Raw genomic sequence first — 16,532 nt, forward strand, 5'->3', positions numbered from 1 at the left:
TGACATTGTTTAATACTTACGCAGACACAAAACAGAGTTTCAGTACATTACCAAAACAATACCGTTTCAAAACAATACATTTCTTCCTACAAAACTCATTTTTTTCTGTTAACAAACATCAAAACTTCTTGTCTAAATATATATTCTAAAATTCATTAAATAACGATTTAAATCAGAACCTTTCTGCCCCAAAACGTTACCAACATTATGAATCAGAGCAGACGTTCAAAACTAATAGAGCTTTCCATTTACCTCGGAAGCCGTAGCTGGGAAAGACGTCACACCCGAGCTGAATCTGTTCAATTTACCGATTTTTCATTGTGGGGTTAGCGCAAGCCAGGTTAGCCGTTGTAAGCAATACCCGTTAATAACAACGCATTTAAATATTTTTTTTGTGCATACAAACAGCATAAAAACATGTCCACAGAGAGAAGTTGGACAGGACTGTGTGTACGACACATAGTGAGACACAAATAAGACTGAAGTGCGAAAAACTGTACATTACTACAGCTTTCACAGTGTTGATACACGGCGCTGCCATGGTGGATTTTGAGCTCGTAGTACTGAGAGTTTGTACGACTTCCCAACTTGGAAATCCAAGTTCAGGGGGCTTATTTCTGATTTGGAAATTTCGACCTCCGAGTACAAATGGAACGCACTATAACTTTTGGTGTGTTGGTTAAGGCTCTAATTAGACTAGCTGCTACTGATTCCATTTTTATTTATAGTGTCAAATCATAACAAGAGTTATCTCAAGACACTTTACAGATAGAGTAGGTCTAGACCACACTCTGTAATTTACAGAGACCCAACAATTCCCCCCAAGAGCAAGCATTTGGTGCTAGTGTGCTGCATCTGTACAATATGTCACCTCTCTGAACAGGGCTCCGTAGAAGGTGACGGTGTAGAAACAGTCCACCGTCCTCATGGAGATGTCCAGGTCCATGAGCAGCCTCTTCTGCTCCTGAGTGTTCACGGTTGCGCGGATCCGCTGAGGGAGGACAGGAAGTTTAACGGTCAAAACAACAGAGAGGGAGATGATACGCAATCCCCATTCATGTAAATATATATATATATATATATATATATATATATATATATATATATATATATATATATATATATATATATATATATGAATTGTACATATAATACATCAAAATAGAAAATTGTATATAGTTAGTTGGGATCGTATGACAGTAAACAGGGTCAGGAAGGGAACTGATGAACATTAATTACTGAGCTGTGGAGAAGGAGTAGGATTAATTAAGTTTATACTCTTTCCTACTCCTCAGGCATGTCTATGCTGGTTACCGTATTACATGTTATGTAATATGCGTTTAATTATATTTAGCCTATTTGCGAACTAATGAATAATCCTCTTTTGTTTTTGTTTTGTTTATTTCATTTTGATATGTCTGAAATACATTTCTTTATTCTTTCATTCATGTTGGCATATTCATGTTTTTCCTATTGATTGCTTATTTGCAGAAAAACAGAATATGTGCAGTGGTAAAAAAGAAAAGAAAAAGATCTCTCTTTCTTCGTGCATACGTCAGTTGAACAGATCGAGGACGCTGTATTCTGATGCAAGTTAGTCACGCTTTGCCAGACCTTCCTCCACAGCGCTGAGGAAGAAGGTCTGGCTAGTCCACACAGCATTCCTGGATTTAAACAGGACAGATAGTCTAGCTAGCTGTCTGGATTTACCCTGCAGAGATCTGAGGAGCAGTTAACCATAGTCCTCATAAATCCACCGGAGTTTAGAATGCTAACACAAAGAAAGCGGAAGATAACGGACATTCGTCCGAAAAGAGGGACATCCAGTGCAATTTTCAGCGGCAACGGAACAATTCTGGAAGTGGAACGTCGTGGATATAGACTAGATGCAAGTTAATATGAATGCGGCCTTTAGAGATACTTGGTCATATAACTAACACCTTTAGTCGGCCATCCTGTGGTCACTCACCTTCACAGCCATGATCAGTCCACTGGGCACGTGCCTCATCTTGTCCACGACGCCGTATGCTCCGCGGCCGAGCTCGCAGATCTGCTCCAGGTCATCTGCCTTCACCTCGAAGTTCTGCTCCGGACACAAGAGGAGAACACGGTCAGATCATGAGAGGTGGATACAAAGGCTTGTCAAAAATGAATGGAGTAACGATAGGGCTGCAACTAACGATTATTTTCATTGTCGATTAATCTGTGGATTATCTTCTGGATGTATCGATAAATTCTTTGGTCTATAAAATGTCAGAAAATTTACTGTCACAAAGGAGGGAAGAAACTAAAAAATATTCACATTTAAGAAGCTTTACTTTTTTCATAAAAAAAAATGTTCCAAACTAAAAAAGTTGGTGAATAGTTGACAACTCATCGATTAATCTTTGCAGCTCTAGAGGACAGAGATTTAAAAAAGAAAGAGAGGATTAAAAACAGTAATCTCTATGGGTGTCACAATTCTCCAAATCCACAATTCTATTTGACTTTCGATTTCAACATCGAAGACAACTAATGCCACGCGGTGACTTCAGGGATGGGGGAGGATTTTCTGTTGTTTCTCCTGTTGTGGTCATAGTGTCTGAAAAAGTGCAGCTGCAGGCTAAAGGTAAGCTAACGTTACCCTGTGTCTTTAGCTGCATGCTACCAGCCAGAAAGCTAACGTTACACTGTGTCTTTGGCTGCATGCTACCAGCCATTAAGCTAACGTTACCCTGTGTCTTTAGCTGCATGCTACCAGCCGGTAAGATAACGTTAATGTGTGTCTTAAGCTGCACGCTACCAACCGGTAAGCTAACGTTACCCTGTGTCTTTAGCGGCATGCTACCAGCCGATAAGCTAACGTTACCCTGTGTCTTTAGCGGCATGCTACCAGCCGATAAGCTAACGTTACCCTGTGTCTTTGGCTGCATGCTACCAGCCATTAAGCTAATGTTACCCTGTGTCTTTAGCTGCATGCTACCAGCCGGTAAGGTAACGTTAACGTGTGTCTTAAGCTGCACGCTACCAGCCGGTAAGCTAATGTTACACTGTGTCTTTAGCTGCACACTACCAGCCGGTAAGCTAACGTTAACATGTGTCTTTAGCTGCACACTACCAGCCGGTAAGCTAACGTTAACATGTGTCTTTAGCTGCACACTACCAGCTGTAAGCTAACGTTTTCTTTGGACGTGCGCAAGCAGGTGAGGGTGGAGAGAGAAAAAAATACTGGGGGAATTGTCGATCCTGCTTTTAATTTCGATTTATCATTTTGATCAATTTTCGATTTAAAATCGTGACACCCCTATTAATCTCTCATCTCTGTTTTAAAGAACATGTACAACTACCTGCACAACATAGAGCTTTGAAGTCTGGATCACTAAACACAGTCTCCTCCACTCTGCACCAAAATGCAAAACTTCATTTCTTATACATTATTCAAGCAAACCCAAAATCATTCACTTTGACTTCTGGCCAACTCAAACACAGAAAAAGCAGGCAACTCTGCCAATGGAAAATTCCACTTATTTGATGAGTTTAAAATAAATATTTTTACTGCCTGTCGGGCAATAAAAGGCATTCCAGTCTCCCCACAATCAGAAGTGTTCAATGTGGCTGTAATGTTCACCGGGGCGTTCTTTACAGCCAACAGAGCCTTTACTGAGTGAGCCAACCTCTGTGGACCTTACTCAACCAAAAATACACTGGGAGAAGGGAAAAAGTAAACAGTGAGGAGTTATGCAAGAGTCAAAGGTAAGAGAAAAAATATAAACCTGAATGGGATCAGGGAAAGGTGCAAATATGAAAGTAAAATCCCAAGAAATGAGTTGAAGAAATAGAATTACCTTCTCTCCGATTGTTACATAAGCTTTGGAATCCAAATCTCTAGGGGGTCTGGAACACACAGACAGACATTTTATTACTTATAAACGGGTTCATTTTTTACTTCTGAGGAGTCAGAAAAGTCTCAGGATTATGTTAAAAATCTGTTTTAAAATGAAAACGTAAATGTCCACATCTCTGTTCTCTGCCAGTCTGAGGACCCAAAAAAATAAAGAAATGAATACTTGAATTATATTCATTTGCACTTTTCAACAAACCGAGATTTCACCTTGGATAAAGATGCATTTTTCTTCTGGTCTTTATCAGCAGTTAGCATTTGCTCAGTATGAGTGAATGGAGTCACAAACGGATAAAATAATAAAACATTAAAAACGATATATAAAAAGATTAAGAATATTATTTTTGATAAATAAAATAGAATAAAAATTACATGAATAAAATGGTAATAAAACAAAAGTTTGATTCAATTTAAAGAATATATCAAATTAAATTGTAATTGTAACAAATAAAATAAAAAAGTGAATGCAATAAAAGCACAGATTTGCACGGCTAAAAGCCTGACTCTTACATCTTGTTTGAAGTTGGCCTGGAACCAAAACGCCTCCGCTGCAGCAGGTTTCTCAATGAAGATGATTCACTTTAAAACCTCCTGAACATTTCAATTTTCTGCAGCTCAGAATCATTTTGGGTTCTGAGCTTCTAAGGATGTTCACGTAGGAGAAACAACATGTACACATACTTATTGTGTTGAAACTGACAAATGTCAGGGGTGTGATGTGAAGAAATGAATATTTGAGTAACAATACCCAGGACGAGCTGATGTACTTGTTATTTGAAAATGATATGAGCATCACTTCACTTCTTTCTCCTGTACACTGCTGTTTGTTGGATTTTCATGTAACACATCCAGCATTCAGTCTACCAGGTCTACAAAGGGTGTGTGCCAAACACGGGGAGACGATGAATTAAGGCTGTGCAATATATTGATATTATATCGACATCGATATATATGAGGCTAGATATCGTCTTCAATTTTGGATATCGTAATTAGGGATGGACCGCGTATTGGCCCTGGCCGATTATCGGGGCAGTTTTTTGGCAGTTTGCAGATTATCTGTATCGGCATTTTATCTGCCTGATAACCGATAAAGTTAATGAATTAAAAAGTGTTCTACTTTGGCTCGGCTACAGCTCTGTGTCTGTCCCTCTGCTTCGGTTTCACTCACCACTGAGTCTGACTTGATGTCTGGGAGATTGTTTCTCATTTATTAAATAATTGCTTAAAGCATCTAAACAAAGTTTTGGAGTTTGTAACATCCATTATCTGCATGGTAAATCCAGACAGCTAGCTAGACTATCTGTCCAATCTGAGTTTTCTGTTGCATGACTAAAACAGCGCCGCCCAAGACGATTGTGACTGGTTTAAAGAAATGCCAATAAACCAGAGCTTCGAGATAGATAGGTAGATAGCTGGGCTGTGTATTGGCAAGAATCTGGCGATACGATACGTATCACGATACATGGGTCACGATTCAATACATTGCAATATATTTTGATACTGTGCGTAAGGCGATATATTGGGAGTTTTTTAAAGTATAATTTTAGAAAAACTAATATTTAAAAGAAAATGATGTTCATAAAAGTCAAAGAAGTTTACTTTACGCAAACAATTCAGTAAACAGAAAATCAAACTGCCAGTTTGGGATTGTGGTTTACAGGTTCTTAGTGAGCTAATTTTTCTATGCTAAAGTAGGCCAAAGTTCAGCCATAGCTACGTTGTTAGCTTCTAGCAAAAGTCAGGCACTGCTAGGCACCGTACGGCAAGGACACTAGTGGTGCGTCTCAGCATAGCCATCTAGCGGCAGGGGGTTTAAACATAAACGTGAACCACTGTCATACATGAATATTTAAAAAAAAAAAAAAAATCAATATTGCCTTTTTAGTAGATTTTTTCTAATCGATACAGTATTGCAAAATAAAATATTGCGATACTCAAGTGTATCGATTTTTTCTTATACCCCTAATAGATAGAGTGATTGTAAGCCTGATGTAGTAAAGAGTCTTACACTGCGGCGGGGGGAGGCTGATCAAACGCCTCCCTGGGGAGCTTGAGCACCGGCTTCCTCTTACCTGAAACAAAAAAACACACAACATCGTAGAATACTGTTACCGATAAGAGCCAGGAGATTTTAATATTTGTTTCCAAGAAATGTCCTTTTAATATTTCTGGTTGTGAGCACTGCTGCAAATTGTGCTAATTTCCCCCCCAAAAAAAGCAGATGCCCCTGTGTGAAAAAAAAATAAACAGATTTTCAGCAAATAAGTTTAGTTTAGTATCACTAAAGCAGTTAGAACTGCGACTAACGATTATATTCATTATGGATGAATCTGTAGGTTTTTTTGTCAATGATTCATCAATTCACGATCCAGTCTATAAAATGTGAGGAAACAGTAAAACAAATGCTGAGCACGAGAGGCGATGGGACGTCTTTAAACCAACTGTCCGAAACACAAAGTCTTTCACTTTGATGAGATATATATATATATATATATATCTCGATAGATATATATATCGATAGATATATTATATATAGATATATATGAATTTGAATTTTTGGATGTGCGAGTTGTTTCTTCAAAAAAACTCTTAAATGAACATACAATTGACAAAACCGTCAAAACCGTGACGCCCCTTGGCACCTTAGCTCACGTTGGCAATTCATTTTGGTTAAACAAAGAAACAGCAATTACTATTAGCGATTAAATATTGCGATTAGAAAATTATGTAATAACTGTTACAGGCCTTAGCTGGAACTACGGTATGAAAAGTTTGATCCAAATTCTTGCAAAAGGATTTTCTGTCAATGGATGAATTGCCTGGGCTCTAGTTGAATCTCCTGATGTAAGTCATCGACACAAACGTCCGTGAGAGTTGAGTCTGAGGGAAGTAAAAGCAGAAGCGAGCAGCCTGATGAGACTCCAGAGAGGAGGGTCCGTCTCACTGGCGGCCGAGCATACCGCAAGATGAAAGCATACTTAACTTCTTAACATAGCTTCTGTATGAGAGACCAGTTGATCAGAGTTTGTCCTGGCAACCTTTTACTCTCGTTTACCTCCAGCAACAGCTGAAATCTCATCATGTCAACTTCCAATCCGTTTCCAGACAGGCTGCTACATCTGAGATGGCTCAATCAAATCCATTTTGAGATGCAAGAAAAGGGAAACTTCCAGAGCTGCAGCCTGCAACTAACGATTCTTTTCATCGTCGATTAATCTGTAGATTATTTTCTCAATGAATCGATTAGTTGTTTGGGCTCTAAAATATCAGAAAAATTGTGAAAAATGTGGATCAGTGTGTTCCTAAAGCCCAAGATGACGTCCTCAAATGTCTTGTTTTGTCCACAACTCAAAGATATTAAGTTAAGAGGAGGAGAGGAGAAACTAGAAAATATTCACATTTAAGAAGCTGACATTAGAGAAGTTTTAACTTTTTTTCATGAAAAATGACTCAAACCTATGAATCGATAACTAAAATATCTTTGCAGCTTTAGAAACCTCTATCAAACCCTGAAAACATTTAGTGTCAATGCCAATTTTCCTATATGGCAAATTTGTGCTGAATAACTGGCAACGTGTATGCGGATTCATGCTGATTTGCTGCTTCTGTCCAGAGCTTATACAGCAGCCATCCGGCACTTCAAAACTCCCACTGATGCAAAATGACTCAAACTTCCTGAAGCCGTTGCTCTAACAAAGACCAACACTCAGAAACGCTCCTGATGCATTACATCCAGCCTCTGATTTCTAAATTTCCTGTTGATATAGCAACTGAAGGCAGCGACCGAAAGCTCCGTCTCATCGTTGACACTTACGGTTGGATGCAGCAAGTGACTCCAGATCCTAACTGAATATAACGTGCGCTGAGAGCAAAAAGAAGAAGAAGAAGATGTCTGGCAGCTCAGGTGTGCTTGCTCCATCTGGAGGGTCTGGACTGACAGATTAATTGCCGGGCACCTTGGTAACGGGATGTCACAGGGTGTGGCTTTGTGTGTATGTGTGTGTGTGTGTGTGTGTGTGTGTGTGTGTGTGTGTGCCTCGTCTTTAGAGAGCATCTGGTTTAAACCTCCTCAGACTGGGTTGAACTGCTACGAGCCAGTCAGAGCGTGTGTTGCAGTAAACATTCAGATGTGTTCTGACACCAGGAAGAGGAGGGGCAAGCGTGACGCACCAGAGCTCTAAGGTAACATTTAACATTTAAGACCAGCGGGCTTTGCGCTGCCCACTGATGATCATAACATGTCATTAAGAGTCAAACTGAAGGTGTGTCTTTGGTAAAAAAAATAAAAAGACGTAGAACAGCTCCAGAAGAAGAAGAAGAAGAAGAATACCTGGAATGTTTCACGTTGCCTTCCTGCGCGTGAGAAAATACAAACACACGTAGCTGTGGACAGAAGCGTCAGTCACAACAACTGTCCTGAAGGCATATCAGACACACACACACACACACACACACAGGTTTGTGGCACTATCTTTGTGGGGACCCGCCACTGACATAATGCATTCCCTAGCCCCTTACCCTAACCTTAACCATCATAAATATAAATAACTAAATGCCTAACCTTAACCCTTACCCTCACCCTAACCATAACCTAATTCTAACACTAATCCTAAAACCAAGTCTTAACCCTCAAACAGACCTTTAAACTTGTGGGGTCCAGCAAAGCTGTCGGGACCCCACAACTATACTGGACTCCCGGTCTTTGGACCCCACGAATATAGTTAAACAAGAACACACACACACACACACACACACACACACACAGTGTGTCCAGTGCGTCCTAGCTTGTTCAAACAGTGCAGGGTGTGACGCTGCTGTGCTATGCGGCCTTGCACCGGTGGCCTCTTGCTGTCTGCCTCCTGCTCTCAACTTTCCAAAGCAGCTTTGTTGCACTAAAATGCCAGTTTCAGCCCCTCCTACATGCATTTACACAGACAACAATAGTAACTGGAAACCAACTCTTGGCTAACACACACACATAAAAACCAGAACACACTCAGAGAGAGAGAGAGAGAGAGAGAGAGAGAGAGAGAGAGAGAGAGAGAGAGAGAGAGAGAGAGAGAGAGAGAGAGAGAGAGAGAGAGAGAGAGTGAGTCAGCGAGAGAGAGAGAGAGAGAGAGAGAGAACCTGCACAATCCTCTCAGTGTGTTATTTTAATACCAGAAGGGTATGTTTCATCTGCATCAATAAACTGATTCCTGTTGACACTTCTGCAACATGTAAATATCAGGGGCGTATATCACACGTTTTATTACGATACCATATTATATTGATTCTTTGGACCACAATACAATATTTACTGATATCACAAAGTCTGCCACGATACGATATCAGTTTGATTCAGTTCTGGGGCCTTAGACCTATACATAAGCCCATTTACCACAATCAGTTACATCTCTATATATTTACAAAAAGCAGTTTCATTACTAAGCTCTACCAGACATTTCAACTAAAACCACGCTACTCTTTTTAATAAAAAAGAATAAATATAAAGTGGGAATTTCAAAATAAAGGGTGCATCTTAAAGCTACAGAGCGTAGTTTCTGTCTCACCCATGAGGAATTCTAAGTAATAACAAAAGTTACGCAACGTCCACATGATACAAGCCTTTCGTGATCGCTGATACAGATAATCTGCAAACTGCCAAATATCGGCCAGGCCGATAATTGGTCGATCCCTGGACATGCTTTATAGACCTTAAACAGAGAAATTTCAACATTGTTGTTATATGTTCTATTAATCGGTGTGCACAAATGATTAATTTAAAAGCACCAATTAGGCTTTTTCGTTGACACTTTCTCGGCTCTGCACTAATGGATCCAGATCCACACCCAAAACTAATCCCTTCCTCTTGGCTCATGGTCGAACATTCCTCCAAATTCCACTGGAATCTGATTTATGACATAACCTGTTCACTAACAAAGCCAGCCTCTTTAGCAGAAGGAATGACAGGTTCCATACAAAGACAAGGATCAATAAATACTTTGCATTGCATCAAGCAGGCGTGGGACTTTGTCAGATGATTGACCTCAAACATTGTCAGAACATAAGCTCCACTGTGTGATTACAATGAAGTGACAGCATCCCTTTTCTTTCTCTTCACTCACTGAAAACTCTTGTGCCTTACAGGCGCTCCGCTCCGATCATGAGACAAGAGGCAGCATGCTCCTCTGAGGAAGAAGACAGATTTATTCTCCAAACCTCACGATGCATATTAACATGCACAAGGCATTTTAGTCAACAGTAATGTACACACAGGCGAGAAGCAACGTGAATAATGTGGTGCTGCAGACACAGATTTGTACGTGAAGTGCAGTAAGTCATACAGCTGCATGTTGTGGTGGTGTGGTGCAGGCGATCCAGCAGACGTGCATGCAAATCAAAGTGACATGCAGCTCATGTGCAGTGACTTGCCTCTAGGGTTGGGCATCGTTTTGATTTTAACAATTTTTGATTTGACTCCCGATTCTTCCTTTCGATTCCGGGTCTTATCGATTCATACTCTGAAAGCCACGCCCACGGGGGAAGGGGGGGGCAATTCTCCGCTCTCTATGGACCTTTTTCACAGCAGACATTTTGACTTGTCATAGTAGGAAAAGCACAGCTGAACTTGATAACCTTAACGATGGCTCAATTCCATCAAGTGTCCCAGTGAGCTATTTCAGTGAGTCAGCATGAACAATACCAGGGCCTCTCCTAAGTGGAATGCAGCCATCATTAATGGTCTTGAATACACCTGTGCTTTTCCTACTATGACATGTCAACATGTCTGCCGTGAAAAAGGTCTATTGACTTGTATTGCTGGAAGGTTTCCTCCTCGTCAATTCCGTCCGCTAGCAAACAACAGGAAAAGGCCTAAAAGCTGCTGTGTGGTGATCTTCACTACCAACAGCGTAAATAACCCAGAACTTAAGTTTTTATAAACTGCCGACCCAAAAAACTGAGCTCTTATGAAGACAAAGGTGGATACAGACGCGTTGAATCAGCAGGAAGAATGGGAAGAAACTAAGCTAACGTTATGTCCGACATTACGTTTGCAGCAAGCATTTTGTTACAAAGTCAAATAACCAAATGTCAGCTTTTAGCCTAACTATATGTCTGTAAGTTAAGCTAACACACAATACGTCGGATAACGTTAGCTTAGTGTCAGGATGCCACAGTCTCTCCAGTCTCTCTGCTGATTCCTCACTTCTGTATCCACTTTTGTCGTCATAAAAGCTGTTTTTCGGGTCGGCAGCTTATAAAAACTAAAGGCATGGGTTATTTACCCTGTTGGTAGTGAATATCACCACACAGCAGCTTTTAGGCATTTTTCTGTTGTTTGCTAGCGGACAGAATAGACAAGGAGGCACCTTCACGTAATACAAGTCAATGAGAGCGGAGAGTTGTTTTCCTCCCCGGTGGGGGCGGGACTTAAACGCGCTCTGTCTCTCTGCTTATTACACAGATTAGAGGAACATTTTATTCTGATTGAATGGTGATTTACATTACGTTTAACCGGGCTTTTTCAACGTAAAATAAAGCCACACTTTAGAGCGCCGCTTACTGCGCTCCGTGGCTGCAACACAACAAGTGTCTGGAAGTACGACGGCCGCTACGGAAACCAAAACCTGCGCGTGTAATGGCCCTGACACACCAACCCGAAGGTCAGCCGTTGGGTTGGTGTGTCAGGGGCTTAAAGCCCAGTTCAGACCAGAGATTCACGACGAGCTGAGTTGAAACTTGCAACTTCTTGCAACGAGCCGGTCTGCAGCATTCTGAAACCTGCCAGTTCACACCAATAAGACGAGACGGTGTCTCATCTCCCTAACAACGCCTCTCTGTACTTTTGCCTAACTGCCAGGCTTTTTGTAGCTAAATATATCATTTGTGTTGTCTAAATATGAATGGAGTGGATAACGTTAGTGATAGTGAGATGCTTGCTACAGTTACACTTCTAGTGATGAAACGGCGAAAACACGTTTTATTTCTCTGATTCTTTGCTTTGTTCTAACGCCGCTGGGCGCTCTCTCTCTCTTCAGTCACTCTCTATCTCGCTTGACCATATAACGTTACCGTGCTTTCGGGCGATTGTTGAGGCTCCATCTTAAACTCTGCCATTTAGACCAGCTGTTTGTAAAAAATAAAATTGATTATAGATCATTTTATTTAGTCAGCTATAGTTTATAGTTGACTTTAAAAGCTGACTTCTCTATTGGCTGTTGAAACAGGAGACGTCTTACGTTCTTAAAGCAGCCTCAACCAGACTTGAGCAGCTGAGTCGCAGCGAAACCATCAGCTGGTTTGAGTCGAGCTGAGGCGGGCCGGTTCAGACCGCTGAAACTTTTCCCTGCGACGTTCTAAAACGGCTTTGTCTCGTCGCGAATCTTTGGTCTGAACTGGGCTTTAAATTTGGAACGGACGATCGGATTTAAAACCGATTCCAATAATAAAAAAAAAATAATAAATAACGATTCCATTGGAATCCAAAATTTTCAACGGTTCCAAGTTGGAACCGGTTCTCTATGCCAAATCCTACTTGTTTCAAATGACAGGAAGGCTGGATTCAGAGCTGGTAAACCTGCTGCTACTGACTGAGGAGAAACGGCAGAAAGAGAAGAGAGAACAGAGGTGTAGGAAAGAGAGAGGAGGTGGCGGGGAGGTCAGAGGGGCAGCGGATTATGTAATCGATGTGGCTGGCAGGAAGAAGCATGTGTTCCTCTGCTTTGTATCACACAATGATGGAAAGAGTGTTCAGATTCTTGACTTAAAGTAAAAGAAGCAATTAAAGCTGAAACAATCATCAATCAATCGATACGTGGGTCGACAGAAAATTCATCAGCTGCAATTTCAGTTTAGTCATTTGTGTAAAAAAATGTCCATAATGAAACACTGGTTTGCAGCTTGTCAAATGGAAATATTTGCTGGTTTGCCTAATCATTTGTGATAGTAAATTAATTATATTTGGAAATTGGGAGTGTTGGTCCCAATTTTTCACAATTTTCGGTCTATTTATAGACCAAATTATTTATCGATTAATCAAGAAAAATGTTGGAAGATTTATCGATAACTAGAATAATTGTTAACTGTTGCAGCGGGTACATTTTAACTACAAGTCTACTGCTGGTATACATAGTACAATATTACCCTCTGAAAAGCAGTGAAGTCAAAGTATTCAACGTATCCTCATACAGCGGTTCGTAATGTCGCTGTTCTACACATGTGCAAAGATGGTTGAGATAAGCACTGACCTTGATTGGCTAGGGTCCAGATAAGCCCATTGGTCAGGGGATAAGTTCCGGTACAGATCAGGGAGTGACATGTATAATATCTTACGAAAAGTTAAGCACACATCTTCATGCGTAATCCTACGAATGTCCAGCAACACGAGCAATCAGTGTGCATGTGAAAGCCCTTGCTGTGCAGAACCTATAGACAACTACACTACTAAAAGACTAAAAAGATTGCGGTTTAGGTGGTTTGTTACAGGTCAACATTGACCCGTTCATCCACCACGACCTCCTCCCTATGCAGATTTTGTCACCCTTTATATCTCGTTGCCTGACTTCCTCATTGAGGCAGTCCTGCATGTACTGACTCACTATTCTATGTGTCACATATTAATTATAGCGCATTACTTTTCAAAGTACCAACAGTGAACGAGAACAGCCTGCCAGTCTGTAATCGTGCATGTATACACCTTAACCGTGTTAAGCTCGGGTTATGCATAGGTTATGAGTGCCCCTCCCCACTCTGTTGCAGTGGCTTTTAACCCTGAAATAGAAGAGAGCAGTTGGAAGCAAACGCGGCAAAAACATCAGCAAGCTTTAAACCTTAAAAAAGCAAAACATGCAATAATTAAATCCCCCTTTCAATACCATGGACACAGAGCCACTCCATGCCAAAACACACGCAGTGAAAACAAAATGTTTTCCCCCAGGAAACGCTGGTTCGTTCCTCGGGAGTGTTTTAATCCAAACCACGATCTTTTTCCTATACTTAACTACTCGTTTTGGTGCCTAAACTTAACTGTGAGCATGACGCTCACTTTTTCTGGCTAAACTACACTTGCATGGCCCCTGAAAGGACCGTCACCTGGCGGTGCCTGTAGCCGGCTCAAAGTCACCTATTGGCGGCTGAACAACTGCCGCTGGTAGCCGGCGTCCTGGAGCTCTGTAGCAGCTAAATACAACCAGCAACTGCTGCTCAGATTTGATCGTTCTATGACACTACAGACAGTGCTTTACTTAGTTGAAAATACTTCTACTTTAGGTATATAATACATGATCTATTGGTGAAGTAGCATTGATCTCTTTGGGGGGGGTGGGGGGGTGGGGGGAGAGAATACATTTTGTCCCCATGAGGGATAAAAATAATTCAGCAGAGGCAGGGATATGTAGACCAGACACATCCGCCCGGGAAAATCGCTCCCTGCCACTTTCCGACTTATATTTTTGACAAAGGTCAACGGGAAGAAAAAGCCTTAGTCCGACCAGTTGTACGTTGGCAGAGCGCCACCTACTGTACCGGAGGTAGAGTTACTCCTGTCATTCTTCCCATTCTTCCCTGCTCATGTGTACTGGAAGGCCTGGCTTAATCTGGTTATTCACTTAACCGCGGTGAAACCATACCCCGGTTACTGCTGTGCATGTAAATGCATAGTGAGATAGTGAGCAATCTAAAAATATCCCATTTCAGACAGTCTCCAGATTATGTTGCATAACTCAAATACACAATTCCTCCCTTAATTCTTGCTGAGCTCAGCGTCAAACTTGCACACTGTGGTAGTCAGTGTGGGTTCATTAAAAGCAGCAGTACAAATCGGTTCCAGTGATTCGCAGCACATGAGCTCAAGCATGCAGTGAAATGCCAGAGCGAGGCCACAGGAGATGGGTGTCTGCGCGGCACTCACACTTTCTGAAAAGGAACAAATTTAATGCTGACAGGAAGGTTTGCAGGGGGCGGTCAGAGTGTGCAGAAACAGAGACAAGCACGCAGAAACACTGTGTGTGTGTGCGCGTGCGTGTGTGTGTGTGTGTGTGTGTGTGTGTGTGTGTGTGTGTGTGTGTGTGTGTGTGTGTGTGTGTGTGTGTGTGTGTGTGTGTGTGTGAGGGCGGATGATGGCCGGCCTGCGTGATAATGAGCTCTGGATCACGGGTGTTACACAGCGCCCGCTGCTATCCCACACATGCACTCAGGCTGGAATTCCAACAATCCCAAGAGTTCCTCAATGGGATTCCACAGAGCCGGAGGAAGACAGCTCAATGTAGCACCGACACAAGGAAGGACAGGAAAAGACAACACATAGGAGAGCAACACAGGACAGAAGGGAGGGAAGGGGGGTGGGGGGTGGGGGATTTGAAAATAACTCCAGTCTGAGCCCTCGGCTTCTTGGCCCCCCTCCGACCGCTCTGGCAGTTTGTGAGACACTGTACACTTCCAAAGATGGCAGCTCCTTTAGGTTACAGCTGTTGAAATGTCCTCAGGGAAGCATGTCGTCACCGGCTCACGCTACACTTCCTGTGAACTTGGCTCAATTTGAATGATACTCGCGAAGAGCGGAGAGGGTCGAGGTATCAGCTTCAGGTCGCCTCGGAGCAAGAAAGCTGCATCCAGGGTTTTCCCATGACAAGACGACGTCCTCAAATGTCTTGTTTTGTTCTCAACTCAAAGATATTCAGTTTACTGTCACAGAGGAGAGAAGAAACTAGAAAACGTTGACATTTAAGAAGATGCGATCAGAGAAAAATTACTCAAGCCGGCCATTAATTTAACAGTTGACAACTTAAGCCCCTGACACACCAACCCGACGGCCGACCGTTGGCAGAAAAGGCAGTCGGACTGATCAGTCGGCTCCCTGAGATCCAAAAGGTGCCTCAGAACACACCGAAGCAACGCCGACTTGAGCGTGTAATACGTCTCCATAACAGCAGGCAGCGCTAATCTGTACTCTCGCCCCAAAAATGAAAACCGGCAGTTGATTGGACGAACGCGTCATGTGGGTCTGGTTTCTCCAGAAATTCACAGCCAGACTGTCAAGGCGGCTTGTTCGGAATACAATCTCATATTGGACTAAAATAGTTCACCGAAACGTGTTTCTGAAAACATTTTAAGAGAGAAATAGGCCGTGCAGTTGCTGAATCTGTCTTCATTTCAGATCGACAAAGGTCAGTTTAAAAGATTTTCATCAGATTTTGAGAGGCTTAGTCACGCTCATTCCGCTCCTCATTTCCGGGTTAGCACTACACCAATCAGATTTGTCATGGAGTCCGACTGCCCGCCCTCCGACGCAACATGTCAAGTCGGCCAAAATGAAGGCTGACAGTCTCGAGTCACTGACCTCGCCAGACTGTCCGACGGCCGATTATTGGGTTGGTGTTTGCAGCTCTACAAAAATGTATCAAGGGATTTCGGTTATGCAAATAATCTTTAGTTGCAGCCCTACTCGCTAGTAGCACATTTAAAATATTCCACAGACTCTTTTCTTTCTACACACATATAAAGACACATGAGCCAAGTTACTGGAGTTCTTTTTCTGTCCAATCGCAGCTGAGGTGCTAATTGGAGCTGGTGATGACTTATTTTATTCAACACACAGGTGTAAAAGCTGCTGACTGTAATGGCAGAATGGAGAGCAGTCCTCATGTTGCTCCGTTACAATTACAACTGTTTT

General features: G+C 42.0%; 1 protein-coding gene across 1 annotated transcript in view; it reads right to left on the reverse strand.

Moving 5' to 3' along the window:
- The window catches only part of map2k6 (mitogen-activated protein kinase kinase 6), a 32,850-nt gene that overhangs the window by 10,766 nt on the left and 5,552 nt on the right, over positions 1–16,532 (reverse strand). Inside the window, exons 2-5 of the mRNA XM_031315123.2 lie at positions 5,889–5,952; positions 3,825–3,873; positions 1,970–2,083; positions 872–991 (exon numbers count right to left, since the gene is read on the reverse strand). Coding sequence (XP_031170983.1) covers positions 872–991; positions 1,970–2,083; positions 3,825–3,873; positions 5,889–5,952 — 347 coding nt within the window. The remainder of the gene's footprint in view (positions 1–871; positions 992–1,969; positions 2,084–3,824; positions 3,874–5,888; positions 5,953–16,532) is intronic.

This window comes from Sander lucioperca, chromosome 22, assembly GCF_008315115.2.
Source record: "Sander lucioperca isolate FBNREF2018 chromosome 22, SLUC_FBN_1.2, whole genome shotgun sequence".
In the NCBI taxonomy this organism is placed as follows: domain Eukaryota; kingdom Metazoa; phylum Chordata; class Actinopteri; order Perciformes; family Percidae; genus Sander; species Sander lucioperca.